Source organism: Colius striatus, chromosome 9, assembly GCF_028858725.1.
Source record: "Colius striatus isolate bColStr4 chromosome 9, bColStr4.1.hap1, whole genome shotgun sequence".
Lineage (NCBI taxonomy): Eukaryota > Metazoa > Chordata > Aves > Coliiformes > Coliidae > Colius > Colius striatus.
Window position 1 is genome coordinate 30,267,304 of NC_084767.1, and position 21,954 is coordinate 30,289,257.

General features: G+C 40.4%; 1 protein-coding gene across 1 annotated transcript in view; it reads right to left on the bottom strand.

Annotated features, from left to right (window-relative positions):
• STAT4 (signal transducer and activator of transcription 4) overlaps window positions 1-20,221 on the bottom strand; it is a 44,932-nt gene extending 24,711 nt beyond the window's left edge. The window contains exons 1-5 of the mRNA XM_062002565.1: window positions 20,185-20,221; window positions 17,652-17,780; window positions 15,971-16,115; window positions 2,465-2,563; window positions 616-708 (exon numbers count right to left, since the gene is read on the bottom strand). Of these exons, the coding sequence (XP_061858549.1) occupies window positions 616-708; window positions 2,465-2,563; window positions 15,971-16,115; window positions 17,652-17,779 (465 nt within the window). The 5' untranslated portion in view covers window position 17,780; window positions 20,185-20,221. The remainder of the gene's footprint in view (window positions 1-615; window positions 709-2,464; window positions 2,564-15,970; window positions 16,116-17,651; window positions 17,781-20,184) is intronic.
• Between the last annotated feature and the right edge of the window lie 1,733 nt (window positions 20,222-21,954).

Below are 21,954 nucleotides of genomic sequence, written 5' to 3' on the forward strand. Positions count from 1 at the left end.
GAAAACAGGCTCTCTGAATCCTAGAAGAAAAAAATCTACTCTGAATAATAGGTAATCTGAATCTGTCTCCTGCCGTGAACTGAATGGGCATGTATTCTCTGACTGAGCTTTCATGGGTTCTATGGGATATATCTACAGGTTTACCTCAGCCCAGCTCTGCCCTGCAACAGAATTGTTACCAGTGTTCAGCTCCCAGTGTTCTTCTCCCCTCACGTCCCCAAAACACGTAATTATGTCACACAGCCTTCAGCTTTACAAAGATCTTGGTACATGACTGAGAGGTCATGAAGGTTAGCTACTGCCAACCTAACTGAAAGAAGTGAAATTGCAGACACACATTTACTGAACCTTACATCTTTTTAGAGACAATAGATATGTATGTTCTTACTGCATAAAGTGATCTGCCTGCAACTCGCATACAGATGAGCATGATTGCTTTAAAATAGGGTTTCTTACTGAGAGCCGTAAGAAACTGAGGATCCAGGTATGTCCTTAGTAGTTAATCTGGGTTCCAATAATAGTGGAAACTATTTGTGCTTCCCAGTTTAAAGATAGTTCAGGTATGTCTGTATGAAAATCACGGCTACATAAACAGCAAACATGACAAAAATATACCTGAGCACTGTTCTTGATGGCTGACACTTTGTGCTCTACGTTTCTTTGTCGTTCTGAAACCACAGAGTTCTGCAGAGACTTTTCCAGTGGTCCCTGGAACACATTGAACAGACAACAGTGGATGAGTAATAATACTGAGCGGTAGTAACTGTACTGCAGGAATTCTGAAGCTGGGCTTCAGCCCATGGGATGCTGGTATAAACAGACCAATCTGTTTACTTCCATGGGTTTGAAAAACAGGCTGCTTTAACTTTGAAATGCAAAAGGTGAAAGTATGGCTATACAGCTGTTATGGTTTAGCAAGGAGCAGCTTTTGCTTGGTAACAGGGGGAGCGGGTTGCAGTGAAGACACAGTAAAGAGTTCTCAGGCTCTCCCCTGGCTGCTGGGTTCAGACCCACCTCTGGCCCCACTGGGCCAATCTGGTGCCTCTGCCATCATTATTTAAGGATGGGAATTTAAAGTGCTTGGGAGGAGGTGTAAGAGCGGTACAAGATGGAAGCGACCATGCAGACCCCGCAGTCAGAGGAAGGAAGGAGGAGTACCAGATCAGAGACCCCTCTGTGGTGAGAAAACAGGCTGTACCCCTGCAACCCATGGAGGGCAATGGCAGGACTGAAAGCCACCAGCAGCTCTGTGTGAGTGCATCTGGACAGGTGATGGACTGTGTGAGGAGGCGGCCATGGCACAGACCGTGCTGGAGAGCCTGTGGGCTGCAGAGCAGACCCACACAAGAGGCAGAGAAGAGCTGCAGCCTTTGGGATGAATGCGTATTGGACCTGCCTGGGCAAAGGAGCCAGGTGTGTGAGGTACCTCATGGAGGAGCAGGGAGGACTAGTGCGAAGCCCGCCTGCCCTGAGGAGAGACAAACAGCAGAAGCCATGAAGAATAGACTGACTGAAAACCCCATTCCCTGTCCCCTTGGGCCGTTCAGTGGGGGAGGAGATAAAGACACCAGGATCAGGGCTCTGAGCCCAGGAAGAGGGGAGGGGAAAAGGTGGTCTTAAAAGGCTGGTTGTACTCTTCATCGTTGTACCACTGTGTTGTTTTGTGTGTGTCATGTTTGGGGGAAGGGGGGGGTTTATGGCTGTATTTTAGATGGTGTTGGATTACATTATTTTCTGTTTTCTTCCCCAAGCCAGTAGCCTTGTCTCTTTTTGTCCTGGATTATAAGCCCTCCCTGCCCTTTGGCAATTCTCAGGTCTTTGGTGCTTGAGGCTAATCATGGTCTTTTGTTCCATGATAGGCCTAAACCAGGACAACAGCAAACATTAAACATCTAGTAAATTAAAGAAATGGAAACATAGATTATTAGATTTTTTTTAAACAACTCATACCACAATACTCACATATGAATATAGTATATCCACAGGTGATTAAAAAGAATTGACTTAGTTCTTAAAAAGACTTGAACTTTGACTTGAAAATTCTGTCTGGCTTTGAACTCTGTACTGATTTCCCCAAAACATGTTTCATATGTAACTTTAAAGCTTCTTTCTTCAAATAACATAAAGTCTATCAATGTCTTTACAACTTACCAGATGAAATGTCTTTTGCATTGTATAATTAATATGAGTTAATGCGTTGCACAATTTGAAATACACACATCTGTTTTGCAAAGACTAACGTCTTTAAAGCCTTTCCCACAGATTAGTCTTTGAAGATTAGCTGTGACATGGAAGTCACGGCAATGTTTTCAACAGTGGAGCCATTAATGAAGTACAAATATGAGTTTAAAGGGCAACCTCTAGTGCACACGAATCACTTTAGTGGAATGATAGGATGGGATTCAGTCCTAGAAGCATGTGAGCAGATTAACATGGAGCGGATTAATGAAATGTAATTCATTACCTGTACAGGCATGCTAGCTGCAGCCAATATTCTTCTTTCTTCTCTTAAACAGTTTGAGATGATCACAGCTATATGCATGGGATTACCATGATATTTGCCCTGCAAGTACAAGTAAATACAACTTTAAAAAATTCAGAATGCAGGAGACTCCTCTGAAAATCACAGTGTGCTTCAATGTCTACGAGGTAAAGCTTGGTTCAGGTGGAAAAGACTCCTTCACTGTTCTCAGTCTTTGCTAGAGCTGTTTCAGCCTTGCAGTACAGCATCTGTTAGTGCCATTGCCATTAAATATTCTTAGAAATGCTCTACAAAGGTTACCAAGATACAACTCCGAGATGTACATCATCTGAAGATCAAATTGCTCCACTGCTAACACAAGTGTTTTGAAAGGGCTTTCCTGTCAGCCTATTCTGTGTGTGATTTTATCCTGTCTTCCAATTTTCGATAGGATGTTGCTGTTAGCAGGTAGCACTTCTGCCAGCAAAAAATTCTAAGCATATCAATACAACAATGATGCAAGCAGAAAGACTTTCTCAGTGTAAAGCAGAAGACTTAAATTTTCATGTCTGTGAACACTTCTTCTCCTTTCAACAAATCATGTACCTAAGATGAAGAAAGAAGCCATTCTTGTCCCAAGCCAAAGAACCAAAAAAATTTCTGTATTTTTACACTGACATAAATAAGGTGCAGAATGGTGCATAAATAAGGTGATGATGTGCTGTATTTACTAAATTGGAACAAGTGAGGACCCTAAAGCAGTCTCTTTCACTGTGACGTACTTCTTCAGTGGTTTTTGATACTTTTCATGCCTTTTATTCAGTATTCACAAATAATTTAGATGCCCTTTATTCGGTGCTCATACAGTTTCCAGCCATTCATTAGAATTAATACAGTTCATTTATTTTCCTGTATGGTTTCCAGTTCTGGACTTGTTCTACTTTCCTTTCTTTCTGATTTATTTATGTTCTCATATTTTGCTGCCACTCAGAACTTCATTTATTCTTGCTTTCTGTGAATGTGGGTCAATAACTTTATACATATTTAAATTGATGCTGTATTTTCTTTTGATATCTCATAGTAATTGTTGTATTAGAGAAAAGGGTGTGAACATAGCTGATAGAAATGTGAACACACTGCTTCTATGTGCCAACAACTACTCTGATAGTGCACACTTCTAACACTTCTTACTAGACAAAAGAAATCGAGTAACTTCCTGTGTGCTTTTACATGAAATTTAAAGTAATTTGAAAAACTTTTTCATAATATGTTTTAATTTCAATTACAAGGTAAAGAAATATTATATTAAACATGACAATTTGAAGCATGGAGACTTGGTATTAAATACCATGCTGTTGGTTATACTGTGGTTCCAGGTAGAGATTAAGATGGAAAAGATAAGACTCTTAAAACTGACGTACAAAGCGATGTACACAATATGCATGCCTCACAGTGCAACCAGTGCACAGCCAAAGCAATCCCAGTCCTGTCCTTCCTTTGATCTCCTTAAAAGCAGTTTCAGGGTAGTGCTTAACTCCAGCAACCACCTGCATCTATTACCCTGAGGAACAGGAGTTATGGACTACATAATTTCAGGAGTGGACGATGTGATTTTAGGAATGTCTCTGGAAAAAAACCCAAAAACATGGTGAGTAATACTACCCCCAGACAAATGATGTCTCAGATGAAACATTAAACACTCCCTTCCTGCCTGTTCCTTGCTGAAGAGTGAGGGAGGGGATTTAACATTAAGGATACACTGCTAATTTCCATGGCAAACAATAACGGCAAAGATCTGCCTGCTCATTTCTCCCTGCCAGCTTCTTAGCTATAAAGGTAGTAGCTGTATTTTTGCTGTACACTTCTTTCAGCACAACTGATCTTCAGGTCTGGAAGTATCTCTGTAGTCCCTATTATTGAGAGTTCTCCAAAGCTGTCTCTGTGCAGTGTCAGGATGTAACTTTGGGAAGGGAGTACAGGGACATGGGAAATGGCTACAATCTTCCTGCAAAAGATGGAGTGGAGCTTTGCGTGGAAGTTCGGTAGGGTCCAACAGCAACAGTCAGATCAATTGCTGCAAAGAATGGTTGTGTTCCTGGCTGTGTGATGCCAGCCCTTGTCTCATGCGAATCCAGTGCCTGACTGACTCCTTAGTGAGACAGTCCGCATGGGAACCACTTGCCCTTTTTTTGCTGAATGGCTTTTCTGCTCCTCAGTGGACTGAAAATGCTCAGCACAGGATGCGTTTACTGTTGAGAACCAGTGCAGGTAAAGTCAGAACGGGCTTGGGTAGGAGAAGGGAGAACAAGTCTGCCTTGTTTCAGCTGCAGTCTGTTGTATTGCTAAGTCTGTCTCATCAATCCACACCTTGATTAAAGGGAAAAAAAGTCCTGTTTCTGATAAAGTTTGGGATGAAAGCTGTGGTGAGAAATCTGTGACTGGTGTAAATCCACTCCTGTGTGTATCAATTCCTCAGTTGATGGCTGTTAAATTCTGTTTGTTGCTGTTATTTATTTTGCTAGTAAAACAGGGTCCTACCTTCCATATTAATTGGCTAGTAAATGAGGACATCTGCGTCTGCAGGATGTCTGAAGCTACAAAGCTTCAGTGCTGGCTTACCACTGAATTTGATCACTGTAGGTGTTCATGGTTGCCTTCTGTCTTTGTCCCATGACAAAAAGAAGTCAACAAAAACTATGTAACCAAGTCAGTAAGAAATAAAAATCCTCCCTTGGAGCTGGAAAATGCATTTATGTAGAAGAGGCACATAAAAAAAAAATGTTCTGAGAGTGGGATGTTTGAAAATCCCCCACAAAAAAAAACCACAACAGGTATTAGGGACTTTCCTAGCATTTCTAGATACTGTTCATATGCAAAACTTTTAAAAACTTTTTTCTCTCTCTCTTTTTCTTTGTTTCATCAAGAGAAAACCACCTGAATGAAGGGATGAAATGGAAATTCATTTTTTCCCCGTTTCCTCTCTAACTCATAGAGGTTTTGTAACAAGCCATGCCCCTAGTGATTCCCATAGTTGTGCCTGCCTGGTGCTTGTTCAACTTGATTTGGTTTGAGTAGACAACAAACAGGTCAACAGAGAATTGCCTCCTGCTTCCCTGGAGCACCAGCTCCTCAGACAAGAGATGGAATAACGATGGATCTGAACGGCTATGATCAAAGGCTGGGAATGAGCTTTGCCTTCCTGACAAGACAGATGCTCTGGGCAGCTGGCCTGGAGCTGAGCTGTGTGCCACAGCTAGAATAGCTGTATTTGTACAATACATGCTATTCTAATAACTTTTTTGCAGGAACCTAGCAGATGGATTGCAGCTCAATAATAAATTGATAAGTAAGTTATAACATTAAATAACAATTGTAACTTATTAAATAACAATTACTGGATGTTGCAACAACCAATGTATTTGAATCTGTCAAAATAATAAACATGATTTTTTTCTCCCCATGTTTATACTTCTCAAAGGTAATTAGACTTCAGAATACACCACTCAGTATTCCCTTATTATCTGTCTACTGGCAACTCTTGCTGTTTAGCATTTGCATTTTGTCTTTGGTTGAGGTCAGAATTTGCTCAAGGTGCCCTTGGTTTCTGAATGAGTAATTGAAAACATTTTCTGTGACTGAAAGTTGGAAAATAAAGGAAATTTAACCAAAAAAAAGGCTTGAGATAGGCAAATCCTAACTTAGTGCGACTTAAGCATTGAAAGCCAGCAAAGGAGGAAGGGTGTAGATTCTGTAGTTATGCAAAATTTTAGGTATTTACAGAGAAAACATATGATTGTCTTTTTATAAGTACTAAAAGAGAAACTAAGGATTCACTTTTATTCTTAATGGAAATATCTGCTAATATTAGTGTAATTCGGTGCATAAAAAATTGCCTTTCTCCTTTCTTCCATTTTGATGAGGTCTTCTAAATCATGATTTACAATAAACAATCAATGATGTTATTTGGACTGGCTTCTTCTCAATAACTATCATCATTATGCTAAATTTAAGTAAATCAGGGAAATTAAACCTCCATTCTGAACAGGTGAAAATTTTCTCTGAATGCTGACGCCACTTCCTCAAGATAAAAGCTTCCGAACACCTCCCAGCATGCCCTCTATCTACTCCAGAGACATCTGTTGTGATAGTATCTTACTAGATCACAAAGAAAAGCAGAGAGGTATTTCTGCAAAAGCAATTTATACATTACACCATGCAGAGTTTAGATCCTTCAGCTAAATTTTAAAACAGCTTGTACTATATGAGACATGTTAATATGCATGAAACAGAGGCTGGGAAAAGCAAAATTTCATTCTGTAAGTTGTAATATCATGGAGAAACTTTAATATACATATTTTAACACTTTGAAATACATAGGCTTTTTAAAACACCACCACACAACTGTCAGCTTTAGTATCTGAAAATTACTGCTTTTCCTGAGATGAATAAAGAAATCTAGACCAGAAATTCACTCTCCTACTTGTATTTTCCTCCTTTTTTTTTAATTTTCCAAAATTTAGCTTATTTTCCTGTGGGTGTTTCCAACATAAAGTGGATTACTCCCAACCACAGTAATATTGGCCAGCTTTCTTTTCATGTGTCAAAGCTCTCTCTATACTGCACACATCTATAAATGAATGCTATTTGAGTATCCTGACTATTTTCAGTGATTAAAAGTAGAGGATTAGGTACTAGTGACTGTTGGTCTCTACTTATAATGTAGAAGGATGTGCTGTGCAACCTTTAGAAAGTCGGTCAGGGGTTTACCTAGTTATCTCCTGCTTTTCAAGGTGACCCAAAAAGGACTTAGAATCACAGAATCATAGAATGCTAGGGGTTGGAAGCGACCTTTAGTGATCATCTAGTCCACAGCCTTCTGGTGAATCAGCCAGATGTCCCACTTTGGTGTCATCAGTGAACTTGCTGAGGGTACACTCTATCCCCTCATCCAGGTTGTTGATGAAGATATTGAACAAGACTGGCCCCAGAACCAGTCCCTGTGGAACTCCACTGGCCACAGGCCTCCAACTCAATTCTGTGCCACTGATCACCACCCTCTGGGCTCTGTCATTCAGCCAGCTCTTGATCCACCTCACTGTCCACTCATTCAAGCCACACTGCCTGAGCTTTCTGATGAGGATGTTGGGGGAGACAGTGTCAAAAGCCTTGCTGAAGTCAAGGTAGATGACAACCACTGCTAATAGGTTTTAGTGCTTTGAACAGGTTTTAGTGCTTTCTAATTCTGAAAAAGCACTTCGGACTTTGGTTTGGGTTTTTTTTTTTTTTTTAAAAAGCTGTCAAAAACCCTAGCTGTATTTTTTCTGGATTCTGCTAGAAAAATCCTGCTTCAGCCTTTTAATTATATACAACAAGAGCTTTACTTGCAGGCATCAAACTGCTAACTAGTATGACTGTTGATGCATTTGTTGAAGTTGAATGAATATTTCAAGAAGATTATGGAAGTGAGGTGGGACACGGAGAGACGGGAAACAGGATTACAAAGTCAGGCAAAAATACATTTCCCTCCCTGTTGCTCACCTGTGATATGCTTATTTTACTAAGTCTGATACTCATCATCTTTCTAGATAAGCAGGTATATCACCTTTCACATAATTAAAAAACAGAGAGAAAACTCCTTTTGTCTATCATTTTATTTTTGAAAGAAAATAAACTTTGGCATAGCTGTGTATCCCAACAAATGTGTGGGTGGGAAGGCATAACCATACATGCTTATTTCCCATTTTCACCTTAAAATATGACAAACGCCATTTTGCCTTGGCTTGTTTGCTACCTTTGTTTATGCATCCAGGCAAAAAGTCTAACGAAGACAGTACTAGAATACAAAAAAGAGTTGGTCCTTGTTTTATCCTAATATAGATAAAGAGCTTGGGAGTTTTTTGAAAGCTTGTACTTAGGCAGTATTCTTAGTAAAAAAAATCTTCTTTTCTACTGGAAATGCGGCTCTGTCTTATCTAGGTCTTTAAGAGGTAGTATCTGTGACACTATCTATTTAGGTTGCTCTTGTTAGACTTTTATTTTTAGATTTCCACTTCCCCCTCTCAAAATACACGAGATAACTTAAAGGCAAGCTTATTGTTTTACACAACTCCTATGATGTGTGGGAAGTCCTAATACATAGGTCTGTTGTGTTGTAGTTCTGCTTTTCTTGTATTGTACAATGCGTAACTTCCAAAAGATTGTACGTTTTTAAACATGTGCAACTAACTTGCATTAGATAAAGCTGTAAAAGCTTTGTAAAGATAGTTCTTTTTTTCCATCTCCCAGTTTGCCTCCAAATACCACTGCAGTCTTTTCCACCAGATGCTAAAACCAGTCAAGGAATGGTCTACACAGACAGCAGATTTCTGAGCAGGTAGAGTGAGATACAGCTACAGAAAATATTTGTCTGCAGACCTCACCACCAGACAGTAGAGCTGTGCTGCTAACCATGTAATGATATGTCTTATTTAAATTACATTTATTTCAGAAGAAATAAAAGTACAGTGTTCCCTATGAAGAAGGGTAAAACAGCGCAGGAGAGTCAGGACTGATATTCCCCGCCCTCCCCAACTTCATCTTCTGCACACAAAGACCTATGTCTTACTAACTAATCTCTCAGGCAGATGTTTGATTGCAGCTGGACCCTTAATACTCCATGATGAGCAAAGCCCGTAATGAGGTTGTTTAGTTTGTTTGCTTGTATTTTTACTTCTGTTTGTAAGCTAAATCTTATTTGTTCTACAAAAACAAATAGAAACATACATAAACTGTTGGAGTCATGTCCTTTAAATAATAACTAGGTGGGAATTTTTACATATTTCATCTCTAATAAGCAATCTTTTTGGGGTTGTCTATCAATCCTTTTCTAAGACCTTTGTTAGCTGCTGTGTGGCAACGAGCCTGCGATCCCTAACAGCAGACAGCTCTAGCAGGCCTGCTCTAGCAGCTCTAGCAGACCTACTCTAGCGTGCAGACTGCTCTGCAGGGTTTCCCATCTCTATACAAAACTTTTTTGTACATAGCTTTAATGGTTGAACTGGGAAACTCATTGGGGCAAGACACTAATATGAAAAATCCACCTGAACTGTATCAGAGATATACTGGTTTGAAACACATTTCCCACTATGATTTGTTGCTTTGCTGATCTGGCAGGTTATGTGCTAATTGCATGTAAACAACATTTTGAAATGGATCTTCTGTGGTGTATTAGAAACTTTCTCTATTTTTTTCCATTCTCATCCAGTTGTAAGCTGTAACAGGAAACGGCAACATAAACATCAATGGCTATGTTTCCATTCTTTGCAACTGTTTCTCAGTACAGTGTCTAGTAGAATTGTGTGTTAAGAATCAACTGAAATAAATAATCTTAGGATCTGTCATGTCTCTACCTTTCCGATACAGTGACTTACTTAGACAGTCAACTGAATTAAACCCCCTTCATTTTAGTTTTTACTTCTCTTCATTTTAGTTCTATTTGGCAAAGCACAATGATGTTCAGTTCTCTCTACAGATGGAAACAAGTATAGAATCATAGAATGGTATAATTGAGAATATGAACCAGAATCAGGAATGTGCTACTGTGTCACTGTTTTAAGTAGCATTCTGTAAAGTCAGATGCTATTTGTTTGTATTACTTAGAAAAAGGGTGAATTTTACATGGAAAGAAGTGCCATAATATTAATGTATGTTGATTAATATGACAGAAGATACTTTCAGATGCTATACCAGATCTGTCCATAAAATGTAAGGCTGCATAGAAGAAAGAAATAAACGATGGAAATAATACTTTAGTTATAACTATAGTGGCTCCAAAAGCTCATTTTTATATAGCTGGTTGGTGTGAATCAGCAGATCTGGTGATTCTGCCTGACCTTTTGCTTTGTAAACAAACTACAAGGTGTTAATGCTGTGCATACAGACTGCTCCTTCAGGCAGAATTCCCACTGCCCTCCCTCCCCTCATCTCAGGCTCTAGTAGGGCTGGTGAGTGGGTAAAGTTCACCAATACCTGAGGATCTGCTATGAGTATTAAATGAATATCATGAATACACATCATTTGCAGCAAATTGCTCTCCAGAGCACACATTATAATCATTAACTCAGGCTTCAATAGTAAATGAGCAGAGAAGTCCTTCTTCTTATCCCTGAAATCTGTTATTTCACTTTTATAATGGAAGATTTCTGTAATCAGATTTTCCTCTGAACACCATAAACAGTCATGTGACACAGATGCACGTTGCCATTAATGAGAAGGGATTGCTTTCAGAAGTTATCTTGAGACTAGAGCATAAATCAAAGCTTCAACTGAGAGTAGGATGATTCTGAGAACTTCTCCTTTTTCCTGTTGTAGTTATTGTGCACCCATCACAGGGCATAGCACAGCCAAGGGCTCTTCAGCTCATGGGAGCTCACCTGAACCCATGCATAGGCCAGGCTGCATCCCACAGAGCTCCATCTCATCTAGTAGGTTCTTGCTGAGTGCTCCAAATTTCCAGTTTGGAGTCAAGGGGAAGAACATCCCTGAGAGGAACACCCTTGGATTACTCAGAGCCCCACAGGCAATTGCCTGCTGGCATCATTCCTAAACAGAGTCGTGGGATGTGGGTATAGTAGCCATCACCAGTTCTCAGGCTGCTCCAAGCCTCTCCTGCCTTGGCCCTTCTGGTGCAGGGCAGCTCAGCTGCTCTCCCCTAATCAAAGATTTTGGCATATGAGTCAGAAACACAGTGCCTGTCTTACAGGAGTGTTTCTGTGTTTTGCCAGTCACCCTTGTGTACTAAATTTACTCAGGTATTGCACAGGAGCTTACATCAAGGACAGGTACACTGTTAGTTAAAAACATTCCTTCTGAAAACTAAGATATAATTGCTTATGTAGACTGTTGCATCTGCAGTTTGGTTCCTAGAAGTGCTAGGCAGCTCTCCTGAGCTTAACATCTGCCCTTTACATTTTGTTGTCATGGCAACAGAAAAAACCATCTCCTTCTGACTCATCTGCTTTGCTCTTCTCCATTAAGGTTTTAAGCAGGAGAAAAAAACACAGAGATGGTTTCCCCCTTCTTTCCCCCTCTGCCTCCAAACATTTTTTCTGTCTTCATCCCTTTCCAAAACCACTGCTGAAGGGGAGTGGAAGCTCTACAGGAAGATGGACAGAGAATTTAACCTTAGTGAGTGACTGTGCTGTACTGTCTTCCACTGAAGAACACAGCAACAAAAGGCTGCTCTTCTATAAAAATTAATCCAATTTACTGACTGGAGAAGTAACGATAATGTAAGCAAATATGAAGGATTTTAACATAAAATGCTGACCCTGATTTTCATATAATATGTGCATTTATTAATGTCAGGGAGTGATGTTTCAATGAAAGCAAGAAATAGATAGAGAAGCAAATTACTGTGAGCTAGCAGTGAACTCAGCCGCTTGGCTAACTTTCTCAGCATTTTTTCAAGTGCTCATAACTTTGTCAAATTGCATGTTTCCTGGTCAAAGGGTTTTTTTTTTCCTCGAGATAATTTTGGAAAGGTCAGCAGTCTGAGCAGAAATGCCAGGTTCCCTAGTAGTTTCTCTAATGGTAACAGAACGGGTCCCTGTGGCCTAAAAGCACAGGTGCCAGGCAGACTGCTCTTCCTGCTAAGATTCTACTCTTTGCCCTTCATGATGCCTAAGATTGCCCAAAGTTTTGTATTGCGGGTATGAGGCGGGCAAGTTCCTACTCTTTCCACTACTTTCCTTGCTATTTTCATAGAGCAATTAAGATGTTTACGTAAAGATATTTCAGGTGAGGCTTGGAGTAGAACATTTTCTCCATTTCATAACAAAAATGAATCTTTTGGATGGGGTGTGCTTGCTGTGGTGGTGACAACTTGCAGGCATTAATTCTCTCTAGATTCAATAACAGCACCAGGGATCCTCATCCTGACCGAGAGTCCTTCGCTGCCTACTAGATAGCTGCATAAACCATCTGTAAAGTGTGCATTGTTTCCTCTTCTAAGGTTACTCTTCATTAACAGCCCAGTTGTATTGCTAATTAAATTTTAGTCCCTCAGTTTGCTTTTTGTCAAGAACTAGAGATTGCTTTTTTTAATGGTTTTTGTGTGCTTTTTTCCCCTAATTTTAATTATTTTAATATTGTCATTGTCACAGTATTTAGGAACCTATACCATAGCTCAACATACTACTCTGTGATACTACTTAGTGATAAATGCTAGTTCAACAAGTATTACTTATTATTGTCATACCACTTGGCTCAAAACAATTGTACTCTGATCATACATTGAGGTTGAACATCTCTGTGTGTGTGTGCACGCTGTACATGCATCTGTACGTCTGTGAGTGTGGTGTAGAAGGGAAGGAAGAGGAGTGAACTGTGAAATTTCAAAGAAGTGCTTGCGCTAGAGAGCAAAGCAGAGATAATGGTGGGCTCATAGTAACCAGCCTTCAGAGAAAATCAAACCGACACTGTTCGCAGAGTCACCAGAAATGAAAAGATGTTTACAAAAGTAGTTTCCTCTCTCACTTCGGAACCCAATCTTTCCTCTATCAAAGCCAGTGAAAACTCTCACTAGCTTTATGGTATACCCTTCCAGTCTCCCTTTCACCTAGGTGGTCTGTTAAGACAAAAGGGTCTGTGGCACTACATTGTATCAGTCACATTTTTCTGGTGCCATCTCATGAAACCATCACAAACTATCCCAAATTCTAAGACTCGGGTACCTGCAAGTGCACCCAGCTGTGGCTGGGGAGACAAATGCCCAGTTCCAAACTTCTTGTATGATCAGCAATAAAAAAAATCAATCAGTGATGCATTGAAAAATTTAGACATGTAAGTACATAATCTGCATACTGAAATTTAAGGACATTACAGTAGATGCTGTCCATACTATGTGTCATGTATAGTTCATAGTCCATTAATAATACTGAACAGTTAATAACAAGGATAGGATGTTATCTGATTACAACTACTGTAGAACTTTTTTTCCTGATGTATTTGTCAAAACAATAAGGAAATAATTTTAACAGCTGAAGCTTCAGAGACTGACTGTGCAGCTCTACACAGCATGCAGCCCATACACTAGCTGAAAATGCCTTTATCATCTATGTGCCAAAGAATTAGAAGTTATAACATAATATTAAAAAAAATTCAAAACACCCATGTTACAAATTTCTTAAGACCTTGTTTAATTTATTTGTCTTAATAGTCATGATAATACCACCACTATTCCAAGAGTCTGGTCCTGCTCCAGCTTATAGCAATTATTTTGGAAACAGGAATAGACTGTGGCTGATAGTGCTAAAAAGTTATAAGAAATCAGGAAAACCTCTAATACTGAAACTGCTTGTCAGCATCTGGTGGTTCACTTGTGTATTTTGAAACTGAATGAGTAGTGTTTTATCTAAACACAGCTTATCTGCTGTCTTGATATAATGGAGAAAGGCTAACATTATTAGTGATGGCGAGAGGTGGTGCATTTGTTTGCTTATCTGGAAAAATTCTCCTGCTAACCTCAAGACTGAGATCCTTTTTAATAAGTGGTATCACTCCAGTATCACTCATGTCCTCTCAAGAAGTTCATAATGCTTTACACTGCAAACCTACAGACCTTTTCAACCCAAGGGAGCAGAGGGACCTTGCTGCTTGAGAAAGCATGCTTCAGGATGACAGAGAAAACAAGCTGGTGCACGTTGCAACCTGTGTTGCATTTCTTTTCGGAGCCAGTAATCAAGTGAAATGATGGGTTTGTCTACTCCATGTAGAGCTTTACTGTTGCTTTAGCTAAAGAAGGAAAAGACCAGATCTGGTGGTGGTTCTGCTGTTGCCCTAACTACTATACGGTGACAGTAACTGAACTGTACAGTTGTAATGGGGATGCCTAAGCATTTTGGCTTGTTCTGGAATCATGACCCGGATCCTCAACACCTGAGAAACCATCATAAATCACTTAAAACTCCCCTTCTCTAGTTTTTCTGCAATAAGCCTCCTTTGCTTTGTACTCTTTGGGAAGCACATCATAACACAGTTTCCAAACATGACTTAAAGGAAATGCTTTCCATTCTGGCCATTTTCACGGTGGCTATTCTGAACTCACGTGTGTGTTTGTCCAAGGCATGACTACTTGCCTTGGTATGCCAAATTTCAGAGCATGCAGAGCTGCCACTTCAAGTTTTGGTAAAAATTTTTGGATAAAATCAATGGTGTGAAGAGAAGAAGAAATGGTGAGGGACTAATTTAGTAGAGCCTGTATGTAAACACACAACAATCTTTTTACACATGCACATTGTGATGGTATAATCATGAATGCACAAATTTTAAGCAATACACTACACCTTTTAAGGAGTACACCAACGCAACTGCTTGTTTCAGTGGCCTGAAATGCTCTTTCCACGTGTATACTACTGTGGGAGAATGCTTATGGTAAGGCGATAGAACTCTGCCTCAGCCTTGCTGTGGTGAAATGTGCCAAGACCATGACAGAAATAAAAGGATTAACCTTTCTGCAGTTAACTCCAAAAGCAGTTAAGCAAATTTGGTGCTTGTGCAGCACTGAAATTGTGAGTAGTGCTGCTACACAAGCCAGAAAAGAAACTGGAGTTTGAAGTTATGTGAGACGGCTTGTGTAACGCCAGATGAAAAAAGGATATTGATGGAAATATTGTCACATTTTTAAGAGGTCGCCATTAGGGATAAAGAAGAGGAACACATACAGCCATAAAGACAGCAAAATAATTGGCAGTCCTGCTAAGATTTTCCAGACCAGTGTACATACATATATACATCTTAAATAAAGAAAATGTTTTGCAAGCAATAGAATCGTCACTGAAATACTTATGGAAAACACCATCAAAGAACAGTAAAAACCCCAAACCTTCATTCAACTCAGATGCGTATCTGTTTTATGCAGAAGACAGACAGACGTCAGGAAGTAGGTGACTAATGAAGTGGAACTCTGAGAATCCTTGCCTTAGATAAACAATTATCAGAGAAATATTCAGCCAATCAAAATAAATATTTTGCAGAAGCCTAATGGAAAAATCCCTTAAGCCATTCACAACAAATAATCCCAGCTAAGCAAAAAAATACCAAACATACTAATGATTTTCAGTGTTACTTTAAGCCCAAAATATGCATTTTTATTCCATAGTCAAATGTCTACATGTGTCTGAAAGGTGGGAATTATATTTGTAATAAAAATGAACACACATAAGCACTACTCAGTCTTATTTTTAAGAGCTCAGTGAAACACAGATAGACATAAAGTTAAAAAGTCACAGAACTTGTATCTGAGCAGCATGCATTAAAGTGTGAATTATTGTTCCCCAGAGTAACAGATGGTGGAATTATTATTTTGAATTATCTTGTTGAAGGCTTGGTCTTCTCATAGCTCCTTGGAGCCTAAAGCAATCAGGACAGCTCTGAACTGTGCACAGGAACAAACTGCATTCAGCAAAGGTTGGGCACTACATTGAGACATCATTAAGAGTATGTAATTTGTCATCTGAAGTAACAACTCACCTGCAGTAGCTTCCTGATTCTTTTCAGGTTGTGTATCAAGAGAAGATTCTTCTCCTGTGAAACCCGGTCCAGCTGTTCATCCACTTGAATTAGCAAGTTCTGTAAAAGGATTATTGCCATTGCTTCATTGTTGGATGCAGCCTCCCTGGAGAATCAACGAATGAGAACCACGCGTGTTTAAAATGTCATAAGAAGTGTCAATCTATCTATACATAACATTACAATCCATCGAGAAATCTGGGGAGCAAAAAAAAGGCTTTAAATATATGGTGACTAGTATAGTGTTAGAGGTTTGTGAATAACTGATTTTATGATCCTTTTACTTATGTTCACCTAGACGTGCAACTACAAAGCAAGGTAAGAATGTTCTTAGTACAGACTATGGAGTCAGCCAGGTGGGAGACAACCAGGGTTTTCCAGTCTCTGCTGCAGTGAATATTTAAATATTTTTAGCTCACTTCTCAGAGGAAATTGAGTTTATGCATACTATCCTTCTCACTCTGTCAGACGGGTATAATTTCTGAATTTGCTGCCCAGTTTCAGACAAAGTTGATACTGGGCTCAAAATCCAAAAGACGGTATATTCTTACAAATTTCACAGGAAACTGGCAGGTTGGTAGAGGAGAGGAATCCAAATTATTGCCTCCACTGAGGAAAATGGCAGTAATAACTTGCTCCAGGAGGCAACAGCCAGATGGCCAGTCAGCAGACATATATCTTCACACCAGGCACCAGATGAGCCTTTGCCCAGCCAAACTATTTGGGGATCAGGGAGACTCTGAAGCTATTGGTGAAGGGTATACAGGGGACAAAGGAAATGAACACACACAAAAAACAAGCTTTACTGGTTCTGCTCTTTATGGAACAGCTTAGTACATGAAGAGCAATAACACTAGAGAGCAAAACAGAAGAAGATAGACTTTGGACTGCATGGTACTCTTGTCCTTGGGATATTCACTGTCCTGTCCCTCCAAATGACAGACGCCTATATGAGATATGCCTGCTAAATCTGGCACAAAGGATATTTAATGTTTCCCATGTTCCTATAGTGTCATAAACACTGAGCTATAAACCTTAAAAAAGAAGATTCTATTTCTTAGCAGATTTGGAGATTTTTTTTAACAGTACTCCAATAGTCTTGTGGATTTAGCTTGAAAAATTGAGATATCTCTTACTGGTATGACTAATATAAACTTTTTGAGGGGCATTCAGCTATGAATTTTCTTAAGGTAACTATCAGTGAGTTTGATCCAAATGTGTGCATAAATTCACATTCTAGAGTAACGGTCCTTGCAGGTAGCTGTCTTGCTCTCCAAAATTATACATCCAGCTTTAAGTGCAGCTTTGGACAAGTGAATAATTTTATGACGAAACAGGTAAATATATAACATTTCCATTGAAAACTAACCTGTATTATTTGTTTGTATGAAAAATCTGCAATACCATTAATTTGTTAGACCATTTTTTAATTGGATTTTGTTTAGGAGTTAGTTCAAATGAAATCTCATTCCTTAAATTGCAACTTTGACAGTTCAATGGGCTAAACCAGGAACTAGTGGAATACTATTTCTCAGGGTGCAGGCACCTGCACAGTTCACAAATGAGCACCCTAAAATCTGCCAGATAATGAAGTAATTGTTCACAACTGAAATCATACAACAGGGAGCAAATTTAATCCTACCAGTCTTGGCTTTCTATCCATTGTGCTAGTAGATGCCGGATTTCCATGGGGAAGTTATCATCATAGAACTGGTCTACCTGCTCCAAAAACTTTATTTCCAGTTGTTGAACTTGACTCCATTGGGACATACTGAAAAAGAAAAGATCAAACATGTTTGCCAGTGAAAGGTGAATATGAATGAACAATCCAAAGTGCATAAATTCCTTATTGTACTTCTTGTTACAGAATCACAGAATCTTAAGAGTTGGAAGACACCTCAAAAGATCATCTAGGCCAATCCCCCTGCCAGAGCAGGACCTCATAAAGTAGTGCTCTGGCAGGGGGTTGGACTAGACTATACTCAAATATTCCTGCTTTCAAAACAGACAGTACTTGACTAAAGTTAGTCAAAGGGAAGAGGGAGGAAAAAGTGAGCAAGACCATTAAAAGATGTTCTAGCTCTTACACTTGAATGGGCACCTCTGCCAACTTCCTTCCTTAATGCAAATGTCTTGGGTTACTGTATGCTTACAAGGCAGGGAGGTTTACACAACGTCTCTTATCAAGAGTAGTAACTTAGCATTATACTCTGTCAAATCCAGATAAAACTATTCTTATGAAAGAGTAGCAGGAAGCAACAAATTTGCTACCTCCTTAGTGAATTCATACCACCAAAAATTTTCTTAAAGGCATAATGGTTGTATGTTATTGTGCTGTTCCTAAAGCCCCACATCTTCTGTTTGGACAATACTGTTTGGTTTAAAATCTAAATTGTTTATCTAGTACATCTTTTCCATTTTTAATTGTCAATGAATTCTCAGGTTTGATGTTTGAAATTCTTACTGAAAAAACTATCCCAATTAAGATATGGCTGTTTACTGTGATGCTGAAGATAGAAGCTTGGTTGTTCCAGATTTTAGGTGGGCTGAATTAATACCTGCTTCTCTCCATGGACTAAAGAGATTGTCTTGGGTGAGCAGGCTCTCCATGTAGACCCCTCAGCCTGAGTGACTCTCTCTCCACTTAGGAGAACATTACCTTTCTTATACCCGTACTCTCCAGTTGCACCACTTCATCATTAATTTTCATTATGATTTTTCAGTGCAGGAAAGACTAAAGATAAAATATTGCCTCAGGGCAGCCTGCACTAGGCTGTAATTCTAAGTGTGACACGTGGATAAAAAGTCAGCAGTAGGGTTGAGAACAGGCCTTGGTAGACGAACAGAGACGGATGCCCTAGGGCCTGTGCCCTGGGATCTGGGTCGAGTGGGCTCTGCCCACTACCCTGTCCCACACCAGAGATCATCTTCTCTTTCATCAGGATGTTTGTTTGTGTTAACAAACGACACAAAATCCAGTCATGAGCTAAAGATTGCACTACAATAGGTCAACATATTACATCTGTTTGAACATTTTTTATAGAAAATTTTCCTGAAAAAAAGATGAGATTTCACCAAAACAGACATTTTTACAGAGAGCTGACCTTTTTATAAACAAATTTTCTATCTCCAATTCTGAATCATAGTTTCAGAATGTCAACAGTTTGAAGTAGCAAATACATCGTATTTTTAATGCTGTGGTCTTTCATTTTGTGTTTTCTTAAGTCAGAGGGGGGAGAAAAAAAGGAGAGAAAAAAAAAAAGGTAACTCATGGCATAACAGAGTCCTGAGTACTTACTCATGCAAAAGTAAAAGTGACAGGTTTTAGTTTCTCCTTAACAAAGGCTTGGATGGGATGATGCACTGTGTGGTGTGAAGGATACTGTATGCAACGTCAGTGGAAATGTACCCAGTGACATTTTCCTCCTATTCTATCACTTCCATTCAGAGAGGAAAAAGTAGTTTTGTTTCTTTATGTTGCTGAGAAGGAGTCACACATAGGAGTGTTTCACTGTCCTTGTTGTGACACTGATAGTTGTGTGGATTCACAGGCTTTATGTCCTGAGATACACACAAGGAACCAAATCATGAAAGGTCTGTAAGCCTGTTCGCTTTCAGTGCGACTTTTAATTGCAATTTCTGGTGAATTCTGGCGATGGTGACAACCTGAACAACTTAATATTGCTATCTAAAGGAAATGAGCAAGATTTTGTGCAGGCTGTAACCCCCTTAGCCCTTCTGCATGACGTCCAGGGCTGCTGCCATGCACAGATGCTCGCCGGGCACACAGGTACGGTTTGTAAATGGGGTTTGTGTAGCGTGCTCGGCAGCACACGTCGGGCGTCCGTTCTCCCTTTGCGCAAAAGGAGTCGCACGGGAAGAGACAAAGCTCAGACAGTTGTAGTTTACTCCGGATCGTCCCTAAAGGCAGCCGGCAGAAACGGGTGACAGGTATTAAGATGCAAGGCGGGTATTAAGATGTAGTCAACTGCGATACCGATAGGGCAGCTGCTTGACGCCCCGCGTTTTATGCGGGGAGCGCTCGCTGAAAGTCTGTTGGTTTTGTCTGCAAGCCTGTCTACCGGCACCATCGGTACGAATCGCTCGCTGGCCACCTCCCGCCCGTCCCCGCAAGCCTGCGGCCCTGACCCTGTCCCCCGGGGCGCCCCACTTGCCTGCGCCCGCGGCGGCTCCGTCCTGCCCGGCGGCTGCCTGCTGCACCCCGCCCCGCCGCCGCCGCGCGCTTTATGCCGCGCCCGCCGGGGGCCGCGCTCCCGGCGCTCCGGCCGAGCCCTTCCTGTGCCGGAGGCGGGCTCTCGGCTCCGCGCCTCGCCTCGTGCCGAGCGCGTTGACATTCTCGGACAGAGAGCAGGCTCTCGTCTCAGCAGGGATGTGAAACCTATGGGAGAAGCAGAAATCATGACAGCTGAGAAAAAGCTGATAGGAGGAAGGGAGGTTATTTCTCTTCAGGAGACTTAAAAATCAATTAGGTCTTTCCAGTTTGCACGGTGGGGACTGTGCCGGAGCCTAGGCAGAGGGCTGGGTGCTGTTGTGTGGGGAGCCATCGTTCCGCTGGGCACCCAGGCCTCAGCTGCCTCACTGGTAGCTGCAGAGCTGCTAGCTGCCCCATGCATATGCTCACTGTTACACTTCTGCCATCATGAATGCCAGGGAGAAGGCGTAGGACAGTCCGTCAAGTGTGGTAACGACACATGCTGTGACAGCATGCCTCATTTCAGGTAGTACCTGGGATGCAGGAGCTTCTCCCCAAGATAAAAGGTTTGGTACCCGTACTAGGAGTTAATGATCCAACATCATATCTGTAAATGATATTCTTACAGTAACAATTCTGGCAACTGAGACATGCTCCAAGTTTGTTGTGATTTGGGGTTTTGGTTTTTTTTTTTTTGCCTAAAGACATATTATTTCAAAGAAAATTTTTACAATAGTAGGTGCAGTGCTGCTGAGACCAAAGTGAGTGGGAAATTCTAAATTACTACCATTTCAAATCCATCTTACCTTGGCACAAAGTTTGAGTAGTAGGATTGTAGCCCTGATGTGATGCAAAGCAGCTTCAGTCTGCCCCTAAAGGGTATTCTTTTGACTGTTGTTTTATTTGTCATTTTTGGTCTTGCCAGAATGGCCAATCATGAGCAAGGCTTTTCTGTACAAACCTGGAGTAAGAGGCACACTCATAGAACCTGCCAGGGAGTTAACCAAGTGATATTACATTCTCTGTGTGCTATGAGGAACACAAAACCTTGTCCAAGTGAAAAAGCCAGGTACTGGAGCTGCAGTTAAGAAGAAGGTGGATGTCATTAGTGATGAGTAATTCTGCGTTCTAATTAGAGCAGTGGGAGAATTGAAAGTGAGATGAGAAGCTTTGATACATAGGCAACTTCTAGAAGATCGTATACATGTGTCAGCAGCTGACTCATGCCTGAATATTGGCTGGGTAAACATCATATTTACTGTGCACACACTTGAAATTAGATGTCCTTACCTTTAACAGCATATAGCAAATTTTTCAGGTGCATTTGTAAACAGACAACTAGGATCCTAACAGAATCTGCAAAATCCTGATTTGTAGAGTGGTGTGGTCCAGTGCATATTTCAGTAGGTTCTGTATTGTTTCCTGTTATTCTTTTATACTGTATCATTGTGTATTTGTTCATTACCTTTTTAAGTGAGATGAGGATAGAATGTACTAGAGGATTTTTCTTTTTCCTGAATGACCTAGAATGAAAAATCATGTTAGCTTTACAATGCAGAAAGGAAAGCTAGGCATATGAGACCAGAATGATGCTTCTGTTGGTGTTCACGACCAGACGCACATCTAGTCTCAAGCTGCATTTTGACTTCTGTAAGTGGCTGTTCTTGGTTCTGATTTAACTCAACTGCCATTGGCTCAAAAGAGCTGACACTAGAGCAGAGTGACAATATTT